The sequence below is a fragment of the Diabrotica virgifera genome, chromosome 5 (genome assembly GCF_917563875.1).
Source record: "Diabrotica virgifera virgifera chromosome 5, PGI_DIABVI_V3a".
NCBI classification, from domain to species: Eukaryota; Metazoa; Arthropoda; class Insecta; order Coleoptera; family Chrysomelidae; genus Diabrotica; species Diabrotica virgifera.
In genome coordinates, this window is record NC_065447.1 from 57,599,146 (window position 1) to 57,626,232 (window position 27,087).

Consider the following 27,087-nt stretch of genomic DNA (forward strand, 5'->3'; position numbering starts at 1 on the left):
GCATCGATTTAACTCTTTGCGACCCAAATTTAGCTCATTGTTTCAGTTGGGATGCTCAAACCTATACATATGGTAGTGACCACTTTCCAATCCTAATTAGAAACCATAATTATCCCTCATCAGGTCCCATATTCATATCTAAGTGGAGAATAAAAAATGCAAATTGGCAAAAATTCTCCGAATATATCGATAATAATATTTCCAGTTTGGATATAACAGACGATGTGAACTCGAATGTAGAGCAGTTTAATCAACTTATCTTAAGCGCCGCCCATAAATTTATTGGTAAATCTAAATCTGTTAAAGGCCGATGTCCTGTACCATGGTGGAATGACAGTTGTGCTACAGCAATCCGTGAAAGTAAATCAGCCCTAAACCGATACAAAAAACATAAAACACCCGAAAATAAATTAAAATTCAAAATGCTAAAAGTAAGGGCACAGCTAACTGTCAAAACTGCTAAACGATCTTCATGGAACAAATACACATCGGAAATTAATAGCAATACCCCCCTCTCTGATGTCTGGAACAAAGTTAGGAAAATATCTGGTTTACACACTTCATATAACTTCACGGGGCTAAAAGAAAATAATAATTTCATAACATCGAGCAGCGATATTGCAAACATTTTTGGAAGAATCTATCAAGGCCACTCATCGAATCAACAGTATACCGCCAATTTTCTCAAAGCCAAAGAATTCGCCGAACAAAATCCCATTTATCCGTTTGAAGCACAAAATAATTCATTAAACCATCCCATCTCTCTTCAAGAGATAAACTCATCTATTCTTAACTTGAAGGACTCTAGTCCTGGGCCTGATGATATTCCTTCAGCATTTCTGAAACATCTCCCTGCTTCAGCCATAACGTATCTCTTAAACATATTCAACAGAATTTGGCTTCACCACCAATGGCCAGCTATTTGGTCAAATGCAATAGTCATTCCTCTCCTAAAAACTAATAAACCTAAATATGACCCAGAATCATATCGACCCATATCTCTGACATCAACAATCTGCAAATTACTAGAAAATATTGTTAACTCCAGGCTCTCATGGGTTTTAGAAAATTCTAATTTCTTAATCTCCGAACAAAATGGCTTTAGAAAAGATCGGTCAACCACAGACAACATTTTAGACTTGGAAAGTGAAATACATGAAGCTCTTGCTACAAACCAAAAATGTGTTGCTATATTTTTTGATTTAGAACGTGCATTTAATAAAGCTTGGAAGTACAACATTTTGAGACAACTTCATAAATGGAATATTCAAGGTCACTGCCTTGCTTTCATCCAAAACTTTTTAAATAACAGATCTTTTCAAGTAAAAATAAATAATATCTTTTCAAATATTCATAGTTTGGAAAATGGTACACCCCAAGGATCCATACTCAGTCCAACACTATTTCTGGTAGCAATAAATGACATCATCAAAAACATTCAAGCACCCTTACAGGCTCGTTTATACGCTGATGACCTAGTGGTATCTATTAAAGGTAAAAATATTTCCTCAATGTCGTCAATTCTTCAAAACTTTTTAGATACTCTCGAAAATTGGTCCAACTTTACAGGTTTTCAATTTTCAATAGAAAAATCAATAGGAGTTGTATTCTCTTCAAGCCCCTTGCCACAACCTCCTAACCTAAGAATGTATGAGAAACAGCTGGAGTTTAGAGATCACCACAAATTCTTGGGTTTAATCTTCGATTCAAAGTTAACATGGAAAAATCACATCTCACAACTCATCCTTTCCTGTAATAAAAGATTAAATGTATTAAGATCTCTCTGTAATAAAAACTGGGGCTCAGACCAATCCACTCTACTCCTCCTGTATAAATCTTTAATACGTTCTAAGCTAGATTATGGAGCAATTGCCTATTCCACTGCTAATCAATCTCTACTGAAATCATTAGATATTATTCATAATAAAAGTCTTAGATTAATCCTAGGGGCTTTCCCAACTACGCCTGTATCCAGCATTTATGCTCTTTTAGGAGAACCATCGCTACATCACCGCCGCATGTACCTCGCTCTATCACATGCAGCCTCAGTTGCTTGCAATATTTCAAAGCCAATATATCAAAACACTTTTACAAACAAATATGTAAACATATTCCAAGATATTCGCTATACTAAAAAACCATATTACGAAAGAATTAAATCCATACTTCAAAACCTAAACATTAATTTTCCGGAGGTTTTCTCCTCGGATATTAAATACCCCGAGCCTTGGCTGATCGATTTACCAACCTGTGATGCATCTCTGGAGTATTTCGATAAATCTAATACACACCATTCTCTGATTCGTTCCAAGTTCGAGGACCTCATAAATAAGTACCCCGACTACCATAAAATCTACACAGATGCGTCTAAGTTCGAAGACGGTGTGGGGGCATCAATCGTTTCTTCAGAAAACAATCTTCTTTTTCGTTTACCCCCAGCATGTAGCACATTTTCAGCTGAACTCTACGCCATATACCGTGCTGTGAAACTTCTTAACGAGCTTACACTCACCAAAGCCCTGATCATAACAGATTCCCTTAGCTCTCTAAACTCATTAAAACACATTTTTCCGAAACATCCTTTTGAAAAGTTGCTAAAATACCAGCTTTCCCAAGCTCATGAACATGGAAGAAGCGTTCAATTTGTATGGGTTCCCTCACACGTCGGAATAACAGGAAATGAAGAAGCTGACAGGACTGCACGAGAGGCAATTTTAAGTGATTTTTCGGAGCCGATAGACAAGTGTGTTTCCAGTGACTTAAAAGCTTATTTTAAAAATAAAGTATTGTGTTTGTGGCGAAATGAGTGGTCTCAATCTAATTCTAAGTTAAATAAAATAAAAAATAATGTGTCTCAGTGGTTTCCATCGTCGCGCAATAGACGAGAACAAATTGCGGTTGCGCGTTTACGTCTAGGACATACCAGGTTAACGCACTCTTACCTTTTCACAAAGAGTAATCCACCTATATGCGATCAGTGTAATGTCCGATTAACAGTCGAACACTTTTTAATAGTGTGTAGTAAATATGACCAAGAAAGACAGCGCTACAAGATCCCAAACGCTCTACCACAGGCTCTAGGTCAAAACTATTCCTGCGACAATATAGTTAATTATCTAAAATCCATAAACATTCTGTACAACCTGTAGTTGTTTACTTTTGTTATTTATATTTTGTTCCGTCGCTAATAACCTTTTGGTGGATGCGACTTCTTTTTCTAATAAAAAAAAAAAAAAAAAAAAATAATTAAAACCGATATAATTTGACTTGAACTTTCAAATGCGGTAAGCAGAATTGCTATTTTATTTTTTAATCAAAAGTTTTTCGGGTTCAAAAATTCCAATTTTTCGATTTTTTGAAAGTTCAACCGCGTTTCTCTCGAAAACTATGCATCTTACGAAAAAATTTGTAGGAACATTTTTTGGTTAGAATGGCCCAAAAAATACAAAAAAATGTTTTGTTTTGCGAGAAATCGCTGTTATGTGATTCCTCAACTTCTTGGTTTATAACAATCTTATCGACATCCGGATCAACTGTTACCCAAAAAATTCGTGTTCTACAGGTCAAAATACATAAAAAAAACTTGGGTAAGTCCATCTGAATACAGGAGGCCGTTGTACCCCCCTGGCGACAGGACTATAAACTTTAGTAAATATTTCTTGTTTTAGATTGGAAAACCTGAAAATGGACTCTATGGCAAAACCAAAAGACAAAAGAAAAGAATGGACGTGGAAACAACACACTGATCTAATAAAATGGCAGGGAGTCCCTATTGACGGTTCATTGTTGAGGCTAGAAGACCCGGAATTATCGGCATTATCCATCGAATGTTTCGAATGTATACTAAGGTACTGTGGAGATCTGCCTTTAATGCCAGATATGTCCGAAGTTAAATGCGTCTACACAGTTTTAATGGTAAGTGTCCATCCACTTCATATTTTCGGGTTCTTCCTCATTCCAGGATCTATCCTGTAGTTATTTAGAACATTTTTCTTTTCGATCATTTAGTTTGCAAAATGCTTAGTTTAGATTTTAACTCGGAATTTGTCTGTGAAAAAAAACTCGAAAGAGGATAAAAAAAATCACTTTTTCACAGCACACTTTTGCACATTTGGTATACATAACTTTTATCATATCATCATTAATCAACCCTGATTTGTCCATTGTTGAACATAGGTCTCCTCTAGATATTTTTATCTATTCTTGTTTTACGCTTTTAATGCTATCCAATTGGTGGTAATTCTTTTGAGGTCGTCGGTCCACCGACGGACCTTAACGACCTTTAAATCACTAATGAGAAATAAATCCTCAAGCATTGATTCAATACCATGTGAAATACTACAGTTACTAGGTGACAAAGGATTACATTGTATCATCCATTGTATCTGTGTCGCTGTTTGGAATTCAGGAAAATGGCCATCTGATGGGTGTACCTCAATTTATATCCCGCTACAATAAAGAGCTACCAGATGTGAAAACTACCGCACTTGATGATATGCATTGTGTTGCATATCATCAAAAACAGATTAAAAACCTATCTACCTATTACCAAATACCTCAGGAACAAGCGGTGTTTGTACAGGGTAAAAGTACAAGGGAACAAATGCTGAACCTGAGACAACTCATTGAAAAGTCTAGAGAATTCCAAGTACCTATAATTATATGCGTCGTTGACTACCAAAAGGCATTTGATTGTGTGAGCTGGATAAATCTGTGGTCAATTTTAATAGAAATGGGCGCACCAATGCACCTGGTGACACTTATTAAAAATCTATACCGGTCCAACATAGCGACAGTACGAATAGATCAGAAGTTCTCAAACCAATTCAAGACCGAGAGAGGTGTTGGACAAGGATGCGTGTTGTCACCTGACTTATTTAACATTTATGGTGAACATGTCCTGAGGATGGTTTTAGAAGGATAGGCCGGTGGAGTAACTGTAGCTGGTAGGAAAATCTCCAATTTAAGATTTGCTGATGACACTACAATTATAGCAGCAAATGAGCAAGAAATGTTTGATCTTCTGCGAATAGTTGAGTACGAAAGCAATAAAGTTGGTCTGAAAATCAATAAAGCTAAGACAAAAATAATGGTGGTCGACATATTCGACACTATGTTCAACTGACTAACATGTTACAGGAATACCAGATAGTAAACATCTTTGTCTATCTCGGGTCTAGTATAACTAACGATGGTAACTGTGAAGCAGAAGTTTGGAGACGTATTGGTATGGCAAAAAATGCGATGAGTCACCTAACTAAAGTTTGGAAAGACAGATCTATCTCTCAAAATATCAAGATGAGACTGGTGAATGCCCTTGTATTCTCAATATTTCTATACGAAGCAGAGACTTGGACCCTTCGCGCATGCGAACACCAAAAAATTGATGCCTTTGAGATATGGTGTTGGAGAAGAATGCTGCGCATACCTTGGACAGCTCATAGGACAAACGTTTCCATTCTAAACCAACTCAATATTAAAAAAGGCCACAATATGTCTGCAACGAATTCTACAATTCTTTGGTCACGTGGTTCGCAGAGGTGACGACAGTTTGTGAGATATTAATTGTTTCTGGAAACGTCCCGGGGAGAAGATCAAGAGGACGATCACCAACTAGATGGTCTGACCAAATAAAGCATTTAGCTGGAAACTCGTTTTACGAAGCTCTTAGAGCAGCTGAAGATAGAGACCAATGGAGAAACATTATTAGGAATATTGAAAGAAACCACGATCCTCAGTAATGGGGAAACGACAAGAAAGTGAGGTCCACCGTATTGGGGGGTCTTCCCCGGCTTCGCTTTTCCGTGGTCTTTACTCTAGCAATATTTTTGTCCATCTGCCATCTTTCATTCTTGAAAAATGCTCCTACTATCTCCATTTTTGCCTTGTAATACGATCGATAATATGGTCCACTCCATCATCATCATTCATCCCGGATCTATCCACTGCTGGATATAGGTCTCCCTCAGTCTTTTCCATGCATTTCTGTTTTGTGCTGTTTGCATCCAATTTTTGTCGATCCGTTTTATGTCATCAGACCATCTTGTTACCGAATAACCTCTACTTCGATGTGCTTCTTGTCTTGGTCTCCAGTGTATTATTCTCTGTGTCCATCTGTAATCCGAAATTCTAGCTATGTGCTCTGCCCAGTTCCACTTTAGGGTCATAATTCTTTCTATGGCATTTGCCACTCCTGTTCTTCGTCTTATTTCCTTGTTCGTAATTCGTACGATAAATTGAGCGTTCCATGGCTCTTTGGGTAGCACAAATTTTATTTCTTATCTTCTTGGTTATTGTTAAAGTTTCTGCACTATATGCATATTCTACTTCTTACTGATGAGACCACACGAGGTTTGAGCGGTGAACTTAGGCGTCATTTTCCAGAAGAAGAAGTGAATATCCAAACAATTATTAAGCCTGGTGCTTCACTTTCTGGGGTCATTGAAAATATTGACTGTTTAACAAAGAACTTTAGTTCTGATGACTATGTAATTATTTCAGCAGGTTATAATGATTTTGTTTCATATAGAAATCCTAGTATAAAACATGTTAATATGAAACTAAGACAATGTACTAACATGAACATAATGTTTCTCTCTGTTCCTACGGTAAATGATCCTAATGCCAAATATATTTCAAAATATAATAACAAATTAAGTGACTTCTTAAGTGTTTTTAATTCATATTATGAGCACTCAATCTCATTCCTAAATGTAAATAATTCATATGGGCATAGACTGAGCAACTATAGAATTTCATACCTGTTGGAGAATCAAATAAAACATTTTAAAAATAATAAAAATTTGATATTTATTCAGTTAAAAAATACAACACCACCCAATGAACATAATTCAGAAAGCATAATTGTTTTAGATGATCTTGGTGAAAATTGTTGCACTTTTATAAGACCAGAAAAAGATTTGGATTTTCAGTTAACGCCAATAATACAACTTCAGACTTAGAAACTGACAAGTCAGAATCTTCTTTTAATTTAACTTTTCTCTTATTTAATAGTCAGCTAGAAATAAAATTGATGATTTATTTTTAATGTTAGAATATAATGACTTTCCCAGTGTTCTGTTATTGACTGAACACTGGCTAGAAGAAAATGAATACTTGTATATTCCCGAGTATTCCATGATTTCACATTTTTGTAGAACAAACTTTATACATGGGGGTACTGCTATTTTAGTACACAACTCTCTATTGCAAGAACTGGCTTTTGTTCAGATAAATTATGAGGATCTTATTGAAGAAAAACAATTTGAATTTTCAGTTGCACAAATAATAAATTTTGATATCTATATTATTTGCATCTACAGATCTCCAACAACCAGTGTCCAGATTTTTTTGGAAGGGCTGGAGAACTTGTTGTTGAGGATTCCAAAGTTTAGTCAAATAATCCTGACGGGTGATTTTAATATTGACTTTCTGAACTATGATTGCAATGAAGTAAAGAAAATAAAAAACTTACTCACTTGTTTTAATTTAAAAATGCATGTTAATGAAGCAACACGTGTCACTAAATTGTCTCAAACTCTAATAGATTATTTCTGTTCTAACTTTGAGAAGGATTATGTTCAATGTATTGTATTTGACCCCAATCTGTCAGACCATAAGGCAGTTGTTGCTTCTATCAAAATTAAGAAATTTAGTAAAGGTAAAGATAGTGTAAATAAATTTAAAATTGCTCGCCTGTATAGTAAATCTAACTTTGGTAAATTTAGATTAAAGTGCGAGAGTCTTGACTGGTATTCTCTCCTATCACAATCGTCTGAGCCATTTAAATCATTTCATAATACAATATGTGAATTTTTTGAACGGTCTTTTCCTAAACAAAAGATTAAAATTAAAAATAGAAAACCTTGGATTACAAATGGCATTAAAAATTCCTGCAAAACCATGAGATCGCTCCATTATATCAAAAAATATTACCAAGATGAATGGTTTGTTACCTATTATAATCAATATAAAAAGATATACAGAAATGTTATTAAAACTGCAAAAGAAAACTGCTACAAGCATAGAATAGAAAACTCCTCAAATGTAACTAGGGAAACTTGGTCTATAATAAATGAATTAAGGGGTAAACACAGATCAGGTAATAGTCATCACACTCCACTTCCAAATGACTGTAATGAATTTTACTGTAGCATAGCCGAAACTTTAACAGCACAGTTGAGACATGGTACAGATCCTTTGTCATATCTGAAGAAAACAGAAGTTATGTGTCCCTTCATAATTTATGATACTAATGTTGAGGAATTGAAAGAGATATTTAAATCAATCAGAAACAAAAACTCTTCGGGTTATGATGACATCTCTATAAGAGTTTTCAATAATCTACCAAACTCTGCTTTGGATGTTTTATCTATTTTAATTAATGATAGTTTTAATGCTGGCACATTTCCCGATTTCCTGAAGATAAATGTTGTAATTCCATTGCACAAGGGTGGAGATCACATAAACCCTTCCAATTACAGGCCAATTTCTCTGATACCTACGTTGGCAAAAATAATAGAGAAAATTGTTAAAGCAAGATTAATACAATTTTTAGAGGTTAACCAACTACTAAGTCCGAAACAGTTTGGTTTCCGTGGTAACACTGGCACGACCGACGCGATTTTCAGTTTTTTAGAGATAGCTTACAATAATATTAATTTAGGCGAGATGGTTGCGGCAGTGTTCTGTGATTTAACGAAGGCTTTTGACTGTGTCAATCATGGTTTGCTGCTGCAGAAGCTTAAACACTACGGAATTAAAGATAAGTCACTGAGTTGGATGGAGTCATATTTGTCGGGTAGGAGTCAGTTTGTTAGAACAGACTGTGACTCTGACTTTATGAATGTAACTTGGGGAGTGCCCCAAGGCTCGGTATTGGGACCAGTTCTGTTTTTGGTATATATAAACGATTTAGCCTACCTTGATGTATCTGCTCATTTCACCCTTTATGCAGATGATACCACTCTTATATGGCATGCTAAAGATTTGAATGTCTTACGCCAATCTGTAGGTAGGGAACTCTTAATGATTGGAAATTGGTGCACGGCGAACTTTTTGACATTAAACACTTCTAAAACCAAGCTTCTGTGTTTTAAACATGTTATGCCTGAATTACATCTGGAACTTGAACCTCAGCTGTCCGTCAGGTTTCTTGGCCTGAATATTGATCCTGACCTTAAATTTAAATCGCATATCGAAGCCTTGAATTCAAAACTTGCATCTGGATGCTATGCAATACGGTCGACTAGAAGGGAGCTTGGTTTTGCCCAAGCAAGAACTGTGTACTTTGCACTAGTAGAGTCACATCTTAGATTCGCAATTCAGTTTTGGGGAGCGTGTAGTCAGATGCTTTTCAGTAGTGTGTTTTTGCTTCAAAAAAAGGCAGTACGCCTGTTGTGCCAGGTAAATTCTAGAGAAACGTGTAAACCTTTATTTATTAAACACAGTATCCTTACACTTGTATCTCTTTTCATTTTGGAAACGGCAAGCATTATTTTTAAGAATAAACATCTATATGAAAATAATAATCGATCTGGACGATTTGCTAGCAATTTAGCTTTGATTACACCTAGAAGCACACTAGTCAAAGACTCATTTATTTTTAACGGCATCAAAATTTTTAATAAACTACCTAGTGAAATAAAAAATTTGGAAACTATTAGAAAGTTTAGAAATTCATTAGATAGACTGCTCGCTAAGAGGGCCTATTATGATCTGACAGAATTTTTTGAGGACCATTGGAGCTGATGTATTTGTGATCTTGTGTATATTTTTTTTTTTTTGTGAATTTGTTTGTCATTATTGTTTGTGATTTAGTTTTACAGCTTGTAGTTTGTTTGTTTTTTATTTTTGACAATACTACATATTTTGTAGTTGTTATATAATGTAAATGTGTTATGTGTTATATTTTATATTTAGTCATATTTTAATTTAATTTATTTATTTAAAACTCTTAAACAGTGTTTGTCAACAAGATTTTTTCTTAGACAATAAACATATATTCTCTCTCTCTCTCTCTCAAGTACTGCCAACACACACTGATCAAAGACTTTTCTTTTGAGACACTCCAATTCGTTTATTAACTTTCCCTATTCGTATATTTCTTAGGTTTATTCCAAGCTCTTTCTATTTGGTGAGTTTTAGCCGACTCGACAGAAAGGCGTCTCTACACATGGAAATCCCCTCAAGATGGACATCAAGGTAAAATAGTACGAAATCAAATAGACTACATCCTAATAAACCATCGATTTCGGAACAATATTAAAGATGTAAGAACTTACCCCGGCGCCGACATAAACTCAAATCATAATTTACTCTGCTCCAAAATACAAATTAAATTAAAGAAACTTACAAAGCCAACTAAGCCTAGTAAGATATATCTCGACCCCCTTAAAAACATCCAAACGCGCGAACACATAACACAGCAGATAAATAGTAAAATGCACAGAATATCAAATATACCAAACGAAAACAGAACTATTAACGAATGTTGGTACGATATTCAAAACTCGATTTTAGAGGACGTAAGGGAATCTTTAAAAACACCTACAATGTTGGCAAAAAATGAATGGATGAACCAAGAAATTCTAGACTTGATGGAAGTTCGACGAAAATACAAAAATAGAAATATTATCAAATACCGTGAAATTAACAAACTCATAAAAAGAAAAATTAAACAGGCCAAAGAATCCTGGCTCGAGAATTTATGTAAAGAAATAGAAGACCTCCAAAAAAAGCATGACAGTTTCAACCTCCACAAGAAACTTAAATATAAATCCGGAATTAGAAAACAGAAAAATGCTCACGTACTTAAAACCGCAGACGGAAAAATTTGTGATCAGGAACAACAGTGCAAAGAATGGGAGAGACACATCAGTGACCTTTTTGACGATGCTTCTCGAGAAAATGCTCCAAATACTACCTGTGACAACCAATTAGACAGAGGTCCCAGTATACTAAAGTCAGAAGTCATAAAAGCAATACAACAAGCCAAAAACAATAAAGCACCTGGACCAGATCAAATCCCTGTTGAGCTACTTAAACTTTTGGATGAGGTAAACATTACCTACTTGACTACTTTCTTTAACAAAATTTACAACGAAGGAAAAATACCAGATGATTGGTTGGAGTCACTCTTTATAACATTACCAAAGAAAAGCAGGCCCACCAAATGCAGCGATTTTAGACTAATCAGTTTGATGAGTCACACACTTAAGATACTTTTACGTATTATACAAAACCGAGTATTCCTTCTGTGCGAAACTAGAATGGGTAATAAGCAATTTGGTTTTAGAAATGGTCTAGGAACTAGAGAAGCACTATTTTGTATGCGCGTTCTATTACAAAAAAGTTGTGAATTCCGAAAGAACGTTTATGTTTGTTTCATCGACTTCGAGAAGGCATTCGACCGAGTACAACATGATACACTTTTTGATTGCCTGCAGGCAGCAGGACTTGACCACTACGATATAAGACTACTGAAATACTTATATTACAATCAAGTAGCCTCTATCCAAATTGGAGACAGTCGTACTGAAAAACTGCCGATAAAACGTGGAGTACGACAAGGTTGTGTTTTATCACCCACCCTTTTTAATCTGTACTCTGAAGAAATCTTTAGGGAGGCTTTGGATGACAGACAAGAGGGAGTAAGGCTAGGCGGAGAAGTAATCAACAATATTAGATACGCTGACGATATAGCCATTCTTGCTGAAAATTTACAAGATCTTCAGACACTACTAAATCACTAAATCTAGTCAGTGAAGCAAGCTATCGGAGAGGCCTTAAAATCAATATTTTAAAAACAAAGTGGATGGTAGTTGGAAAGATTAATATAGATCAAGGTCAGCTTTCTCTTGATGGAGAGGAGTTAGAACGGGTAAATCATTTCAAGTACCTTGGCAGCTGGTTAAATGTAAATTGTGACTCTGATGAAGAGATAATAACTAGGATCGAAATATCACGGAAGGCTTTTATGACCTGGAAACCAGTTTTATGTAATAGAAACCTGTCGATGAATATTCGAAAGAAGGTGCTGAAATGTTATGTGTGGTCTATCCTATTGTATGGTTGTGAGACATGGACGTTAAAAACCACAATGCTAAACAAAATAGAAGCATTCGAATTGTGGTGCTATCGGCGAATCCTAAAGATATCGTGGGTTTCACACACTTCCAATGAAGATGTTCTTCAAATGATGAATTCGGAACGTCTGCTCATAAGCATCATAAAGAGGAGAAAAACAGAATACTTTGGCCATATAATTAGAGGACCTAAATACCATCTGCTTCGCCTTATAATACAAGGAAAAGTGGAGGGAAAGAGATGGATTGGTCGAAAGAAACTTTCATGGCTGCGTAATATTAGACAATGGTGTGGCTGCACAGTAGAAGAATTATTTCGCGCAGCAGCCGATAGAGAGAGATTTCAGGAAATTGTAAACATGATGACGGCCAACGTCTGAATACAGACACGGCACCTAAAGAAGAAGAAGCCGACTCAACAACATGCCTCTACTCTTCTCTGTCTTGGGCAATCTCTATCCAGTTCTCCACGCCCGTAGCTTTCAGATCTCCTGCTACATTTTACATTATCTCGCCACCGGAGTCGAGAGCGTCCACGTGGTCTTCTTAAGTTGGGACTTTTTCCCATGTCAGCCTTACTGTTCTTTGGTCAGAATGTCTTCTGAGGTGTCCTGCTTATTGGAATCTTCTGGACTTTATTTATTTTATGATGTTGGCGTCTGCTGCTTCATCAAGCACAGGCCCAGAGATCTTCCTTAGGATTTTTCTTTCCCAAACACGTAGTCCCTCTTCGCTTGCCTCTGTTATCGTCCACGTTTCGCTGCCATACATCACTACGGGTCGTATTGTTTTATATAGTTGTTTATTTGTACGTCTTGTTAGACTGGACACATAGCTATAATATCGAATAACACATGGACACAGCGAATAATGCACTGGAGACCAAGACAAGCAGCATATCGAAGTAGGGGTCGTCCGCCAACCAGATGGTCTGATGACATCAAACGGATCGACAGAAACTGGATGCAGACAGCACTGGACAGAAATGCATGGAGAAGACTGAGGGATACCTATATTCAGCAGTGGATAAATCCGGGTTGAATGATAATAACGTCTTGTTAGTTGTTTCGATTTAATAAAATTTTAAAGAGCATAAAGGCATCTGTTGCCGACTTGTATCATAGTGTTTATTTGTTGAGAAATGTGAGATATTTGATTGTCTTGCTTTAATCTTATTTGCTTTAATCTTAGTTTTATTTTCAGATTTTATAAGTCATGCAGTGAAACCGTTCTTGCATTTTCGTGTATATTTCAAATAATATTCGCACACCTGTGATGTATACTTTCTGATATTACTCTTAAGATAGCATCTATTTCCATTATAAAAATTTCTTTGTAAAAGTCAACAAAAATAAGAACGACGGGTCTATTAGATTTGATAGACTTTTCGACTAAAGTTTTAAGGTACTGCAGACGGTACTTATGTATAAAAAATATCTAACATAAATATTTGATTAAAATTGTAACTAATTTGTTACAGCACTGCCACAAATTCATCCAACTTCGCGATGAAGTCTACTGTCAGCTAATGAAACAAACCACCAGCAACAAATCACCGCATCCAGAATCATGCCAACGAGCCTGGCGACTGCTATCTATAGTAGCAGCCTACTTTGCGTGCTCTGACGTTCTTCTTCCCTTCCTTATGGAGCATTTGACGAGTGCCGCTAATGACCGGAGACGGATCTGTCACGGAACTGCAGCTGTGTGTTTGTCTAATCTAAGGAAGACCCAAAGATGCGGTGGAAGAAAGAACGTGCCTTCGGTAGAAGAAGTGACGGCGGTCAGTGCTGGTAGGAGTGCTAGGAGACAAATATATAGGTTACCAGGTGGTGCTGAAAGGGTTGTTAATACAAGGTAAGCCGTGTTTACCGTTTTTAGTATTGTAGAAATTAAACTAGTTGATAAAAAAAGTATATACAATCACACCTATATGGAACCAAAGTAATTTTTTTATGTATTTAAAATGTAACTTTTAAAATATATGACAAAAGAATCCCTGTAAAGAAAAAATATAGGAAAAACTGGTAGATAATTATGTAGATAATTTGTTAGCAGTTATCTTCATCTTCATCATTATTAGCTGCTTTTAGTCTACTCAAATAAATAAATAATAGGGATGTTCACTAATTTTTAAATACAGTTAAATTCAATAGATTATGAAGTGTGTATATAAAAACATAGCAATCTTAAAATTGTTTGAAAATATATATTTTTTAAGATAAATTAATTCATAATGTCGATTGTTTTGGAGGCTAGAAAAACGGCTCCTTGCTGCGAGGTTACTGTGTGTGACGTCAGCAGTTGTATCGGCTTTGATCGACAACTTGTTTTGTATACTTATTTGCAAAGTGTGACCAGTTTGCAAAGTGATGTTTTGTATCTGGGTGTGTAAATACATCTAAAAGCAAGATTTTTGACAAGATTTTTATTGCGGTTCCAAACAATTTAAAGTGTAAAAATAAATAGTTTGTTGCAGCTAGAAGGAACATCAAGGAGGTATCAATAAAAACCAAGATTTCTTTTGATAAGATCACTTTAACCCTTTTAAACCTGACTATGATTCAAAAAAAAATCTTATGTGTTTTTATACTTCAAAGATATTCAATAAGTAAGGTCGGATGCATGCAAAGCATGCCTTGTCATATTCAAGCAGTTATCACTGCCGGAATAAACAACACTAGATACCGACGTTTCTATTTTTTTTTTTATTTCAAAAAACTACAACAAATTAAAATTGATACTCTTTACTCTGAATATCAAAGTAAAATTGTTCATTTTCATTACTTTTATCATTATAATCAGTAAAGTATATTTTAGTTGACAAAAAAAAATTCGAAAAAAATAAAAATTTCTAAAATAACTTCGAATTAAGCCATGATTTTATGCCCGGCAGTGTATTTTACGTTCTTCGAATTGAACCATTTACTATTACAATACCTATATGTAATCTATGTATATGCAATGTATATGTATGTATGTATACTACAATATATTATGTTTTAATAATTTCCAGGTGTAGCACAGTGGTAGCTGACGTAATCAGTGAGTTGTGCGGCCTCATCGGCGTTACCAGTGAAGTAGAACAACAAGAGTTTAGTCTATACTGCATAGTACAAGGTGACGCGTTTACCATGCCTTTGGCCGCTGATGAATATATCTTGGATGTTACTACAGAACTACATAAAGCTGCTCAACCATTTTATCTAATATTCTGCAGGTAAACACTATTTTAATTTAAGCATTATCTAGAATAGAATAGAATAGAATAGAATTTATTTCATCAAATATACAAAATTTCTTTTGTTTTTGACAAGTCAAAAGAGTACGTACCTACATTATAAAATTTTGACAAAATTTAAACGATAAATATTATAAATTATAATGAACAGATATACAAACAGGTACTAACAAATTTAAACAATTTAACACACTATGTAAAAACGTAAAGACATGAAATAAACTTAAAAACATGAAATATCGTCATAATTGGCAAAAAACCCTGACCAAACTAGTGTACTTATTATAATGTATTAGAAGCGGTACCTAAGTACTCTGTCTTTGTGTAAAAACAATGTTTTAAAAAGTGTGATTTTATTTTATTTTTAAACGACTGTAAATGAAGACTTTTTACTTCATCTGGCAAAAAATCGTACAAACTAACATCAGTTGAGTTTTTTATACTTTTCGTCAACCTAAAACGTTGTGCTCTAATATCATCGCTCGATCTTGTATGGTGATCATGGAAGTTGGAGTTTATGTTAAACTTACTTTTGTTGGAATGAATTTCAATCAGCGTCTCATATATATAGAGTGAAGGTAGTGACATAATATCTAACTTCTGAAATAAAGGTTTACAGTGTTCCCTATACTCTGCTTCTGCAAGTATCCTCACTACTTTCTTTTGTAACTTAAAAATTCTGTCTGCGTGACAAGAGCCACCCCAAACAGTTATTCCGTACTTTAAATGGCTATGGAACAGTGCAAAGTAGATCATTTTAAGGGTACTTTTAGGGATCATAAAAACTAAGTTGCGTATCAAAAATATAGTTGTAGCAAGTTTAGAACTTAAGTAGTCTGTATGAGCACTCCAGTCCAAATTATCATCTAGGAAAATTCCTAAGAGTTTAACACTATTTCCTAAGATATACTTTCGGTCAGAACTAAACATCAAATTCTGATTTTTGTCTTCATTTAGCTTCAGACCATTATGCAAAAACCAGTTTTTTGCTTTCTGAGTATCACTATCTATTTTAATTTTCAAATTATGATGATTAATGTCAGTATTTATGAGAGTGGTATCATCTGCAAAGCACACACATTTTATGGGAAAAGTGTAGTGAAATAGATCGTTCAGATAAATAAGAAACAAAGTGGGTCCTAGTATTGAACCTTGAGGAACCCCGTTTTCGACCGTGTTCAAATCAGAATAGCTATTATTAAGAAAAACTGCCTGTTTTCTTTTTGTTAAATAAGATCTAAATAGATTGAGAGTGGTTCCCCTTATACCATATTTATGCATTTTTTCCAACATTAATTTATGCGAAACACAGTCAAAAGCCTTGGATAAATCACACAATGTCAAAGACACGAAATGACCTTCCTCCATGCCGTCGACTATATCTCTCACAATTTTCTGTATAGCTTGTGTAGTGCTGCACTTTTTTCTAAAGCCATATTGGTTACAGTGAAGTATTTTGTGTTTATCTAGATATTCTATCAAACGAGTATTAAGAATGCTTTCAAAAATTTTACCGAAAATGGGAATGATAGAGATGGGACGGTAATTTCCAATTTCATCTAAAGACCCTTTTTTGAATAGTGGCAACACTTTTGTTACTTTTAGTACATCAGGGAAAATCCCCTCAGTAAGGCAATTATTATAAAGTAAAACTAATTTGTCAATAACAATATCAATAGTTTCGACAATTATTTTTTTGTTTAAAAAATAAAAATCTGTACAATGTGAATTTTTCAAGCCACGCAAAACATTTCTGATTTCAATATCAGTCTTCTTCTTCTTCAGGTGCCGTCCTCGTTCCGAAGTTTGGCTATCATCAAGGCTATGCGCATTTTTGATACCGTAGATCTAAATAATTGGCAGCTGCTGCACTTGTACCAATCTCTTAAATTCTTCAACCATGAATGTTTTCTTCTGCCAATGGATCTTTTACCTATTATTTTTCCCTGAATAATTAATTGTAGTAGCTGGTACTTTTGTCCCCTCATTATATGTCCCAAGTATTGCAGTTTGCGCTTTTTAATAGTAAGCGCAAGTTCTTTTTCTTTCTGCATCCTTCGCAACACTTCCATGTTTGTCACTCTCTCTGTCCACGATATTCTCAGTATCCTGCGGTACATCCACATCTCGAATGCTTCTATTTTCCTTGTATCGATCTTTTTCAGTGTCCAAGCTTCCATTCCATAGAAAAGAACTGACAGCACGTAACATCTCATCAGGCGAATTTTAAGATTTAAACTTAGCTCTCTTCCGCATAAAACTGTTTTCATTTTGGTAAAAGTAGCTCTAGCTTTTTCTATTCTGATCTTGATTTCTTCAGAGTTGTCGTTGTTTTCATTAATCACAGTTCCCAGGTAATTATATTTTCTAACACGCTCAATTCTTTGATCATGTACGGTTATGTCAGAAAAATTTTGTGGAGATTTCGACACCATCATTATTTTTGTTTTTTTGATGTTAAGTGATAAACCGAACTTTTCGCTGCACTCTACTATTCTGTTTATCAGTGTTTGGAAATCTTCCGGGGTTTCTGCTATTAATACTGTGTCATCAGCGTATCTCAAATTGTTTATTAAAGTGCCATTTATTTTAACTCCTATATCTTGGTCAGCAAGGGCTCTGTTTATAATATCTTCTGAATATAAGTTAAACAAGGTTGGTGAAAGTATGCATCCCTGCCTTACGCCTTTTTTGATCTCGAGTTCCTCGGTTGTTTCCCGTTCTACTCTAATATTCGCCTTCTGGTTATAGTAAATATTGTAAATAATTCTGAGGTCCCTTTTATCCAAGTTTTTCTCTACCAACAGTCTCATCAGGTGTTCGTGGCGAACTTTATCGAACGCCTTGTTGTAGTCAATAAAGCACATATATATATCCTGGTTAACATCCAGGCATCTTTGGCACATGATATTAAGTGCAAATAGTGCTTCCCTTGTTCCAAGCCCGTTTCGAAACCCGAACTGAGTATCACTGATGTCAGCGTCTAGTTTTTTGTGAATTCTTGTATGTATCACTTTAAGAAATACTTTTAGTGTGTGTCCCATTAAGCTTATTGTGCGATGGTCGGTGCACAGTTTTGCGTTTGTTTTCTTTGGAATAGTCACAAAAGTTGACAGAAGCCATTCCTTAGGTATTTCTCCCGTTTTATAAATGCAGTTAAAGAGGTCAACCAAAACATTTACTGTTTCATCTTCCACAAGCTTAAGAAGTTCCGATGGAAGTCCATCTGGACCCGGTGATTTGCCATTTTTCATTGTTTTTATAGCTTATAGTATTTCTTCTTTAGAGATTTTTGGTCCTTCCTCACCTTGTATGTTACCAATATCATGATCCTCTCTTTCATCGGCAAAGAGTTCTTCTATATAATTCTTCCAGGTCGTAAGCTTTTCTTGTAGGTCAGTTATTATTTGTCCATTTGCGTTGTATAGCACATTGGAATGCTTCCTTTTTTGTATACCTGCCAATTCTTTTACCTTTTTATGTAGGTTAAACGTATCATGTTTTAATTGCAGTTCTTCAATTTCTTCACATTTTCTTTTGTAAAAGTTTTCTTTCGCTGACCTTATTTCATCTCTAATTTGCTTGTGTATCTCGTTGTATTTTTGTTTGCATTTTCCCTTAAACTGTCTTCGTTCCTCCATGAGACTTAAAATTTTCTCTGTCATCCATTCTTGTCTTTTTGTCGTATTTCCTCTGCTAAGGATATTCTGAGCGGGTTTTATTAGGGCTTCTTTTAAGTCTTGCCACTTGTTTTCCACGTGCGTGTTTGGTTCCTTTGTAGACAACATTCTTAGGTTACCATTTATCTGTTTCTTTAATTCTTCTTTGATTTTTGAGTTCTGTAAGCGGCTGGTATCTATGTAATCTGGTTTTACCCTTTGTGAAGGTTTCTTAAGTTTAATGCTTACACGCGCTATCAAGGGATTGTGGTCCGAGGAAACATCTGCGCCTGGGTACGCCTTAACCGATTTTATGCCGTTTTTGTATCTTTCATTTATCAACACAAAGTCTATTTGATTCCTAACTATTTTCTGTGCGTTATGTTGAGGTGATGTCCACGTATAAAGCCTTCTTTTGGGGAGTTTAAAAAATGTGTTTGAAATAATCATATCGTTTTCTTGGCAGAACTGTAACATTCGGTCTCCTCTCTCGTTCCTTAACCCGAGACCATAATTTCCTACATATTTGCCGCTTTTTCCTTCCCCAATTTTGGAATTAAAATCACCAAGGATAATTGTGACGTCTCTTGGCTTTATAGATCTTGGCAATATCAGTAACAGGTAGTAAAAATAAAGAGTGGCAAGGAGAGTGTACATCTTTCAAAATATCTATAGCTACATTTTCATTTGTAGAACTGAAAGAACCTCTAATATTTTTAGCTACTGAAGTAAAGTAATTATTGAAATCGTTTGATGAGATCGTACTAGGACTAACTTTTTTATTTTGACCTTTATTTCTGTGATAGTTTATAACTTTCCAACTGTCACGAGATATATTTTCAGAATTTGAAAAGAAATACCCATAAGCTAGTTTTTTCTTTAATGATATTGTTGATCTATAATGCTTCTTAAACTTATTATATTCACTATAATTTTTTGTAACGTCAGCAATTACCTTGACTGTGGAAAGATTTTCTCGCATAAGTTTTAATTCGTCATCAAACCAAGAAATTGGAGCTTTATTCTGACTTCGCAATTTTTTTAATGGAAAATTGATTTCAGTTAACTTTTGATACATTTCAGTAATAAATTGAGCTAATTCTGTTGCTGTTTTGAGAGAAATAGCTAAAGACCAATCAACGTTATTTAACGAATGTTTCAACTTCAGTATGCCATTACTCGTTATACGTCTTGTGTATGTATTTGCACTATGATTTTTTTCAGATTTTATTTTTAAGTTAATAAATTGAGCAAGATGATCAGAGATACATGGGTCCACAATTCCACAACCAACTATCCCACTGTTTATGTTTGTTAAGATGTTATCTAAACAAGTTGCTGATCTAGTTGTTATTCTAGTATATTCATTAATATTTATTGTTAAGCCAAAAGTAGAAATTAGATCACGGAAAATTCTGAGTTCATTAGAAGATTTTTTAAAATCAATGTTGAAATCCCCAATTATTATTATTTCCAAAAAATTAGCAGAGCAAAACACCAATAACTTTTCAAAAAGGTCTAGAAATATTTTAAAATTCCCATTTCCGGTTCTATACACTGTTACTAGAATAGTTTTAATATCTGTAATTTCTAAAGCACAAAATTCACCCTCATATTCACATGATATATCATTCAAACAAACTGGTCGTGTAGAAAATTTATTATCGCTAAAAATTGCAACACCTCCATGTTCTCTTACCTTCCGACAGAAAAAAGTTGACAAAAAGTACCCATCAAACTTTAATGTTGTTAATTCGTTTTCTCTGAGCCAATGTTCAGAGAAACATAATATATTGTATCTTTTATTTTTCAAAAAAACATTAAGGCTATGGGTACATAATTCGCAAATATTTTACGTGTATCCCTACTTTTTCTGTCTTTACACGGCAAATTACGCGTAGTAAAATTCACACTGGTATGGATATGTAAACATTACTAGAATGTCATTTTACTTGAAAATGTCATCATTAATTTAAAGAGATGGGTTTTGAATGTTCTTGGATAACTGTTATTTTTATAATTGGAAATTATTAATTCAGTTAATAAATGTGATAATTTTTCACTAACTATGTATTCAGTGATTGTAATAATTTATTTGTACATCAAAGACTAATACTCAATCGAGAAAAGAGGAAAAGTGATTTTTTAATAATATATTGTTATGGAACGCTTCCAATTTTGAACATCTTTAACAACAAAATACTTGGATCACAGAATATATTATCCTGATGTATTCTCTGCTTGGATCTTCCACAAATAATACACAATAAATAACTTTTTATTAAGTTCACGTCTTAAATCAATTATTTATCAAATACACTATATTTCAATAATATTTAATCAATAACTCAACATATTCCCGATGCAATGTCAAATATTTAAAATTGTCACTGATTGTCAGTGTCTGACTGACAATATATGCTGGCAATATTATATTCGGCTGAGTGCGTTGTAAGACAAAGATAGATTTGGAAAATATTACCACGGCATTGTGTTTATTTTTTTCAAATCCTGAAAAAACTAATAAATATTTTTGAAAAATTTAAACGCAGAATGAAAGACTAAATTATTACCGAGGGCCGAAAGTCCCTTAGAATAAATAAAAAGTTTATTTTGAATGATATATTTGAAATTAAAAATCACACTAAATTTTCTCTTAGTTTTTCACCCCTGTAACTTATTAAAATAAACATTATAGAAGTTCTCAGGGACTTTCGGCCCTCGCTAATAACGTGATCTTTCATTCTGCGTTTAAATTTTTCAAAAATACTTATTAGTTTTCTCAGGATTCGAATAAAATGAATCCCCATTTGAATAGCATTGCAGCCGAAAATACGTACCGATCCTCTTAAGCTGATCTATTTTGTTTATTAAACTTTGGGTGTTTACATGAAAAATACTAACTAGACTAATTTGGTCAGAGTTTGCTAACGAATTTTGTTTATTATAAAATGGTACAGAGTTTTTTAATATAACATATCTATAACATGTCTTCACGGAATATCTCTAGGGAGGATACGCTCGTACCTAGTTCATTTAAAATAAAACAAACTATAGAGAATTTTAAATAAATTATATTACTGAATATTCCGACTGATGTATATAAGAAATGGGTGAAACAAATAGATATAAAAATGGGGAAAAAAGAAAAATATATAATTAATGTCATAAAGAGCGGGATCTTAAAATATGTTTTTCAAATTATGTCAATTTAATGTCAATTTGTATAATGTTACGTTTTTATCTTCATATATCTAATCTATATCTAATTTTACTTTCAGATCGGTATGGTACCATCCCCTTAAACACGATTCTAGTCCACTGTATACAGAAGTTTTATTCAATCAAGTAGCGCCAGATTATTTAGAAGGTCTACTGCTCAGATTAGGCAGCCCAAATTTACCGTCTAGCATAGTAAGAGATATGTCTTTAATAGCCGCTTTGCTTCATAGAGCTGCAGATCTTGGCCACTCTCCAAATCTGAAGGAAGTGAAGTTTTTATTACCCAAACCAGTTTTGGCGCTTAGAGAACCGAGACCTGCTCAATGGTTAGCTTTGGTGCAAACATCATGGGGACAAGCTGCAAATCTTCCAGTCTCTACTGCTAAGTATCGTGTGCTGCAGGTTCTGAGTAACTGGTCGCTTTTCGGCAGCTCCTTCTTTGCTGTCAAACGAGTCATTGGTGAAAGCGATAATTCACAGGAGCACATCTTAGCGCTAAATAAGAATGGAGTACATTTCTTGGATATGAATACTCACGAAACCATTCACCACTGGCCTTATGCGGAAGTTATTAGCACAAGAAAGGTCAGATCAGAAGATGGGGCATTATTTTTGGACATGAAATGTGGTAACCTGCTGCAACAAAGAGTTACAAGGCTGCAAACTGAGCAAGCGCATGAAATATCGAGACTCGTCAGACAATACATCAATTTGGAACAGGAACATAGTACGAGACTTCATAGTTAAAAAATTAGTTAAAAGTACAATATTTTTTAGTAATATGTTAATATTTAAATAGTCCATTTACCCACGGTATTTGCTCCAAATTTTAAAAAACCGCTTGGATTGACATGAAATACGTACACATGGCTGACATGTCAAAGAAAAAAAATAATATTGTGCCGATGTGTGTTTTTGTTCTGCGGGTTAGTCAAATCCCCCTTGTAGGGGGTGAAAAATATACGTTCAAAATAAGTCCGAAAGTGGTACATTGACCAATTCTACAACATTTCTTCTAGAAGGTTTTTCACTTAGTCAATACTTTTCGAGATATTTGCTAGTGAATACAAATATGTTCATTTTTCAACACAAGAACCACGTTTTTCGACGGTTTTCCGTAAATAACTCAAAAAGTAAATATTTTATAATAAAAAACTTTGTTACCAAAAATATAGCTTATCTATAAAAAAGGGAAAAAATGGTTTGTCTGTGAGGTCTGTAGATCCAGTAGATGCAGAGTTGTATATAGGTAATGAAAAATAGGCTCTTATTCGTCAAATTCCAAATCAAACATTTCAACGTAAAATAACCAAAAAATTAAGCACTTTTCGGCGAGAACTCATCATAACTTTTTTAAAGTGTTTAGGAAAAGATTTATTTTTGTTTCTTAAAAAAGTTTCTAGCATCAAAAGTAAGCAATTTACGCTCAAAATTGGTACGTTGATCCCTTTTTTGTTAAAAATATCGTGAAAATCATTCCCTAATTTACATTCCAAATGAAATTATTCGTTACTGCTTTACAAGTTACTTTACTTATGTATTGTAATTTATACATGATTTATAAGTTTAATTGTTTCAAAGTCATATTTTTGAAAAAATTTGGTTTTAAAGTAAAGTTTTTTTAATTTTGAAAAAAAAAATGCATGTTTTTTTTTAAATAGGTACCCTAAAATTTTTATTGAGCTTTATTTTAAGTGTAATTTGCTTACTTGATGCTAGAATATTTTTTAAAAAACAAGAATAAACATTATTTTAAACACTCTAAAAAAGTTGTGATAAGTGTTTCCCGAAAAGTGCTTCACTGTTTGGTTTTTTTTCACGTTAAAATATTCGATTTGGAATTTGACGAAACCTATTTTTCATTAGCTACAACTTTGCTTCCTCTGTATCTACAGATCTCATACATACACTATTTTTTTCATTTTTTTATAAGCTATATTACTGATATGAATATTTTTTCGGTAAAATACTTACGTTTTGAGTTATTTGCGAAAAACCGTCTAAAACGTTTTTTCTTTGTTGAAATATGAACAACTCCACTCTCAAATATCTCGAAAAGTAAATTTTTTTTACCGCCAAGAAGGGGTGAAATTCACCCCTAGGACAAAAGCACACATCGGCACAATATCACTTTTTGACATCTTAGCTATGTGTACGCCAAATTTTATGTCAATCTAGGTAATTCTTCAAAATTCGGAGGATTTGCAATATTTTACCGTGAGTAAAGGGACTAAAACAGGATTTGAAGAATGCGTCGTAAGCTCAAATATTAGTAACGATTTAAATATACAGAGGTCAGTTATGTACCGCTGATTTATTTTTATAGTCATCTATTCAGTTAAATTTGAATAGTATTCGATAAAGTCAAAATTTCTAAAATCTTGGAAACGTATCTAAAAGTATACGTCCAGTAATCATAAAAAACGAAATACTTTATTTTCTAGTTTCAATTATTGTTGAAATTATATTATTTAAAGTTAAATACCTTTATTCAAAACAGCTCATATATATACAAACACATTTTATACCAATTGAGGAAAAGAAATTTGAAATAAATACTCAAAGATGATTGGACTTTTATAAATTTGTAAACCTTGAGGTAGCTTTTAAGAAATTCTAATTCAATTAAACCCAATTTGATAGCATCAAATGTAGACATACATGAAAAACTTCCAAAACTAATTACTAGATAATACAGTAATGAGGGCGCTAATAACCGGCAAATTAGCACAAAAGATAGAAAACGTATTAAGTTGTGAGATAAAAGAAATGAAACTAGTCGAGCTGGGAAATTTAGCGATATTAACCTAAAAATTTACATTATATTGATTGTTTCCCACCTTTAGACGTATCGGACGAGTTACCATTGTCACAGTGACAGTTTTAATTGACCTACTCATCTGATACGTGTAAAGGTGGGAAACAATTAATATAATGTGAATTTAAATGTTAATATCGCTAAATTTCCCAGCTTGACTAGTTTCATTTCTTTTTATCTCACAACTTAATATGTTTTCCCTCTTTTGCGCTATTTTGCCGGATATTAGCACGGTCATCACTGTATACTACTACTACATGTCGGTTTATAACGTTCCCCGCCATTTTTCTTCCAATCGCCACTTCAGCCGGTTGTTCCATAGGTCCTCTTATATGTTTCTTTCTCTCAGCTCGTCGTCTATTCCTTCCTTTTCTTCTGGTTGTCATTTTAGTATTTCCTTTGATATTCGTTGTTCATGCATTCTTTGTGTATGTCCGAACCAGATAAGTTGTTTTGTTGATTAGTCATCCGTGATTGATTGTTTGATTCCCATTATTTTTCTAACGCGTTCGTTGGTAATCCTTTCTCTCCCAGATCTTGCTGCTACTCTCCTCCAAAAATCTATTTCCGTTACTCGCAGCGTTGCCAGTATTCTTTATTTCAGTGACCAAACCTTGCAACTGTAGATAAATTGGTACTTTTCACTGTAGACTCACATATCCTCTTTTAATTTTCTTTGTTGGTGTATTGGTCCCATAAAATACTGTTTAACATTGTGATGGTTTTTCTACCTGCCGTATTTCTTTCTCATATGACTTTGTCTAATGTTCCATCGTGCGAAAGATTGATACCTAATTTATATCCTTTATCGTGGTTATGTCGAAGAATATGTTTATCGTCTAATTTAGATTCTGATAGTATATACGTGATATTTTGGTACAGTGCTTTGTTAAATGCGTTGTCTAAATCAATAAGATACTCGTACTCGTAAAACATAGGCGTACCAGAACAACATCAATACAGGTCACTGACTGTGACCTAAGCATTCTTGTCTGTAGTCATTTCAATTGTGTAAATAAGCAAATGGTTAGATTCAATTTGTATGTCCGAAATGTCTACCTGGCTCATTCTTTGAGAATGATTAGACCATAAGACTCTTATGGTTTACGTTTTATGCTATGATTTTTTTTACAAACAATTTCACATGTTTTTTTTTAATTCAATTAGGAATGCCTTCTTCTTCTTCATGTGACATCTCCTCTAAGAAGGTCGGCAATCATCTTGGCAATTTGCACTTTCGATACCGCTGCTCTAAGGAGATCAGTAGAAGTGCAGTTAAACCAAAGCTTGAGAAGGTCGAGACCCTTTAAGGGCTGCTATGTTAATGTTGATGATGCTAATGATGACGATTGAAGAACATTTAGGTTGCACTAGTATATAGAAGGAAGGAGAAGGCTTAATAAAAATATTTAGTAAAATCTATTATCATTCTTCAGTAGTTTCTTGAATGTGGTTGGTTAATATTTGAGGTTGGTTAATATATTATATTAATTTGAGTTTTAATGGTTTAATGGTTGGAAGTAAACAAATTAAGCCTTTATATTACATATTTGTTTTCTTGTATGTCTATCTTTAAATGTTATACTCGTATCTCAAAGGCAGCAATTTTATATTTACAATCCAATCTCAACAATATGTAAAGGTTATATTTGAGAAAAAGTTAAATGTTTATGTTATATGTTACGTGTTAAATATTTATTTCATAATTATATAAAGTATAAGTCACCATGTAAAATACTAATGTTCTGTTAGGAAATGATATTATTTTAAGATACCTATGAAAAGTATATTCTGACAATTATTCGTATCAAACATTTGTCTTAGGTTCATGTATTGTATGATACAGTTTAATAACATCAAAATTTGTACAACCATAGATCCATTTTGATTAATCTGATTTATAGTTTAGATAGATAGGAGATTCTATTTGTTTTTTTTTCGATAATACTTTTGTAATTATTGTTTTTCTATTTTAAAATTTGTTACATATTTCCCCCGTAGTGGTGTAAGAAAATAAGCAATAAAAATATTTTATAATCTGTTTGATTTTTAATTCCCCAC

The 27,087-nt window shown here is 33.9% G+C and overlaps 1 protein-coding gene across 2 annotated transcripts in view; it reads left to right on the plus strand.

The window, feature by feature from the left end:
• LOC114330487 (unconventional myosin-XV) overlaps positions 1-27,065 on the plus strand; it is a 368,864-nt gene extending 341,799 nt beyond the window's left edge. For both annotated transcript variants that reach the window (XM_028279830.2, XM_028279831.2), the window contains exons 20-23: positions 3,669-3,915; positions 13,567-13,943; positions 15,103-15,306; positions 22,268-27,065. In XM_028279830.2, coding sequence (XP_028135631.1) covers positions 3,669-3,915; positions 13,567-13,943; positions 15,103-15,306; positions 22,268-22,955 — 1,516 coding nt within the window. In that variant the 3' untranslated portion in view covers positions 22,956-27,065. The remainder of the gene's footprint in view (positions 1-3,668; positions 3,916-13,566; positions 13,944-15,102; positions 15,307-22,267) is intronic.
• The last annotated feature ends 22 nt before the right edge of the window (positions 27,066-27,087 follow it).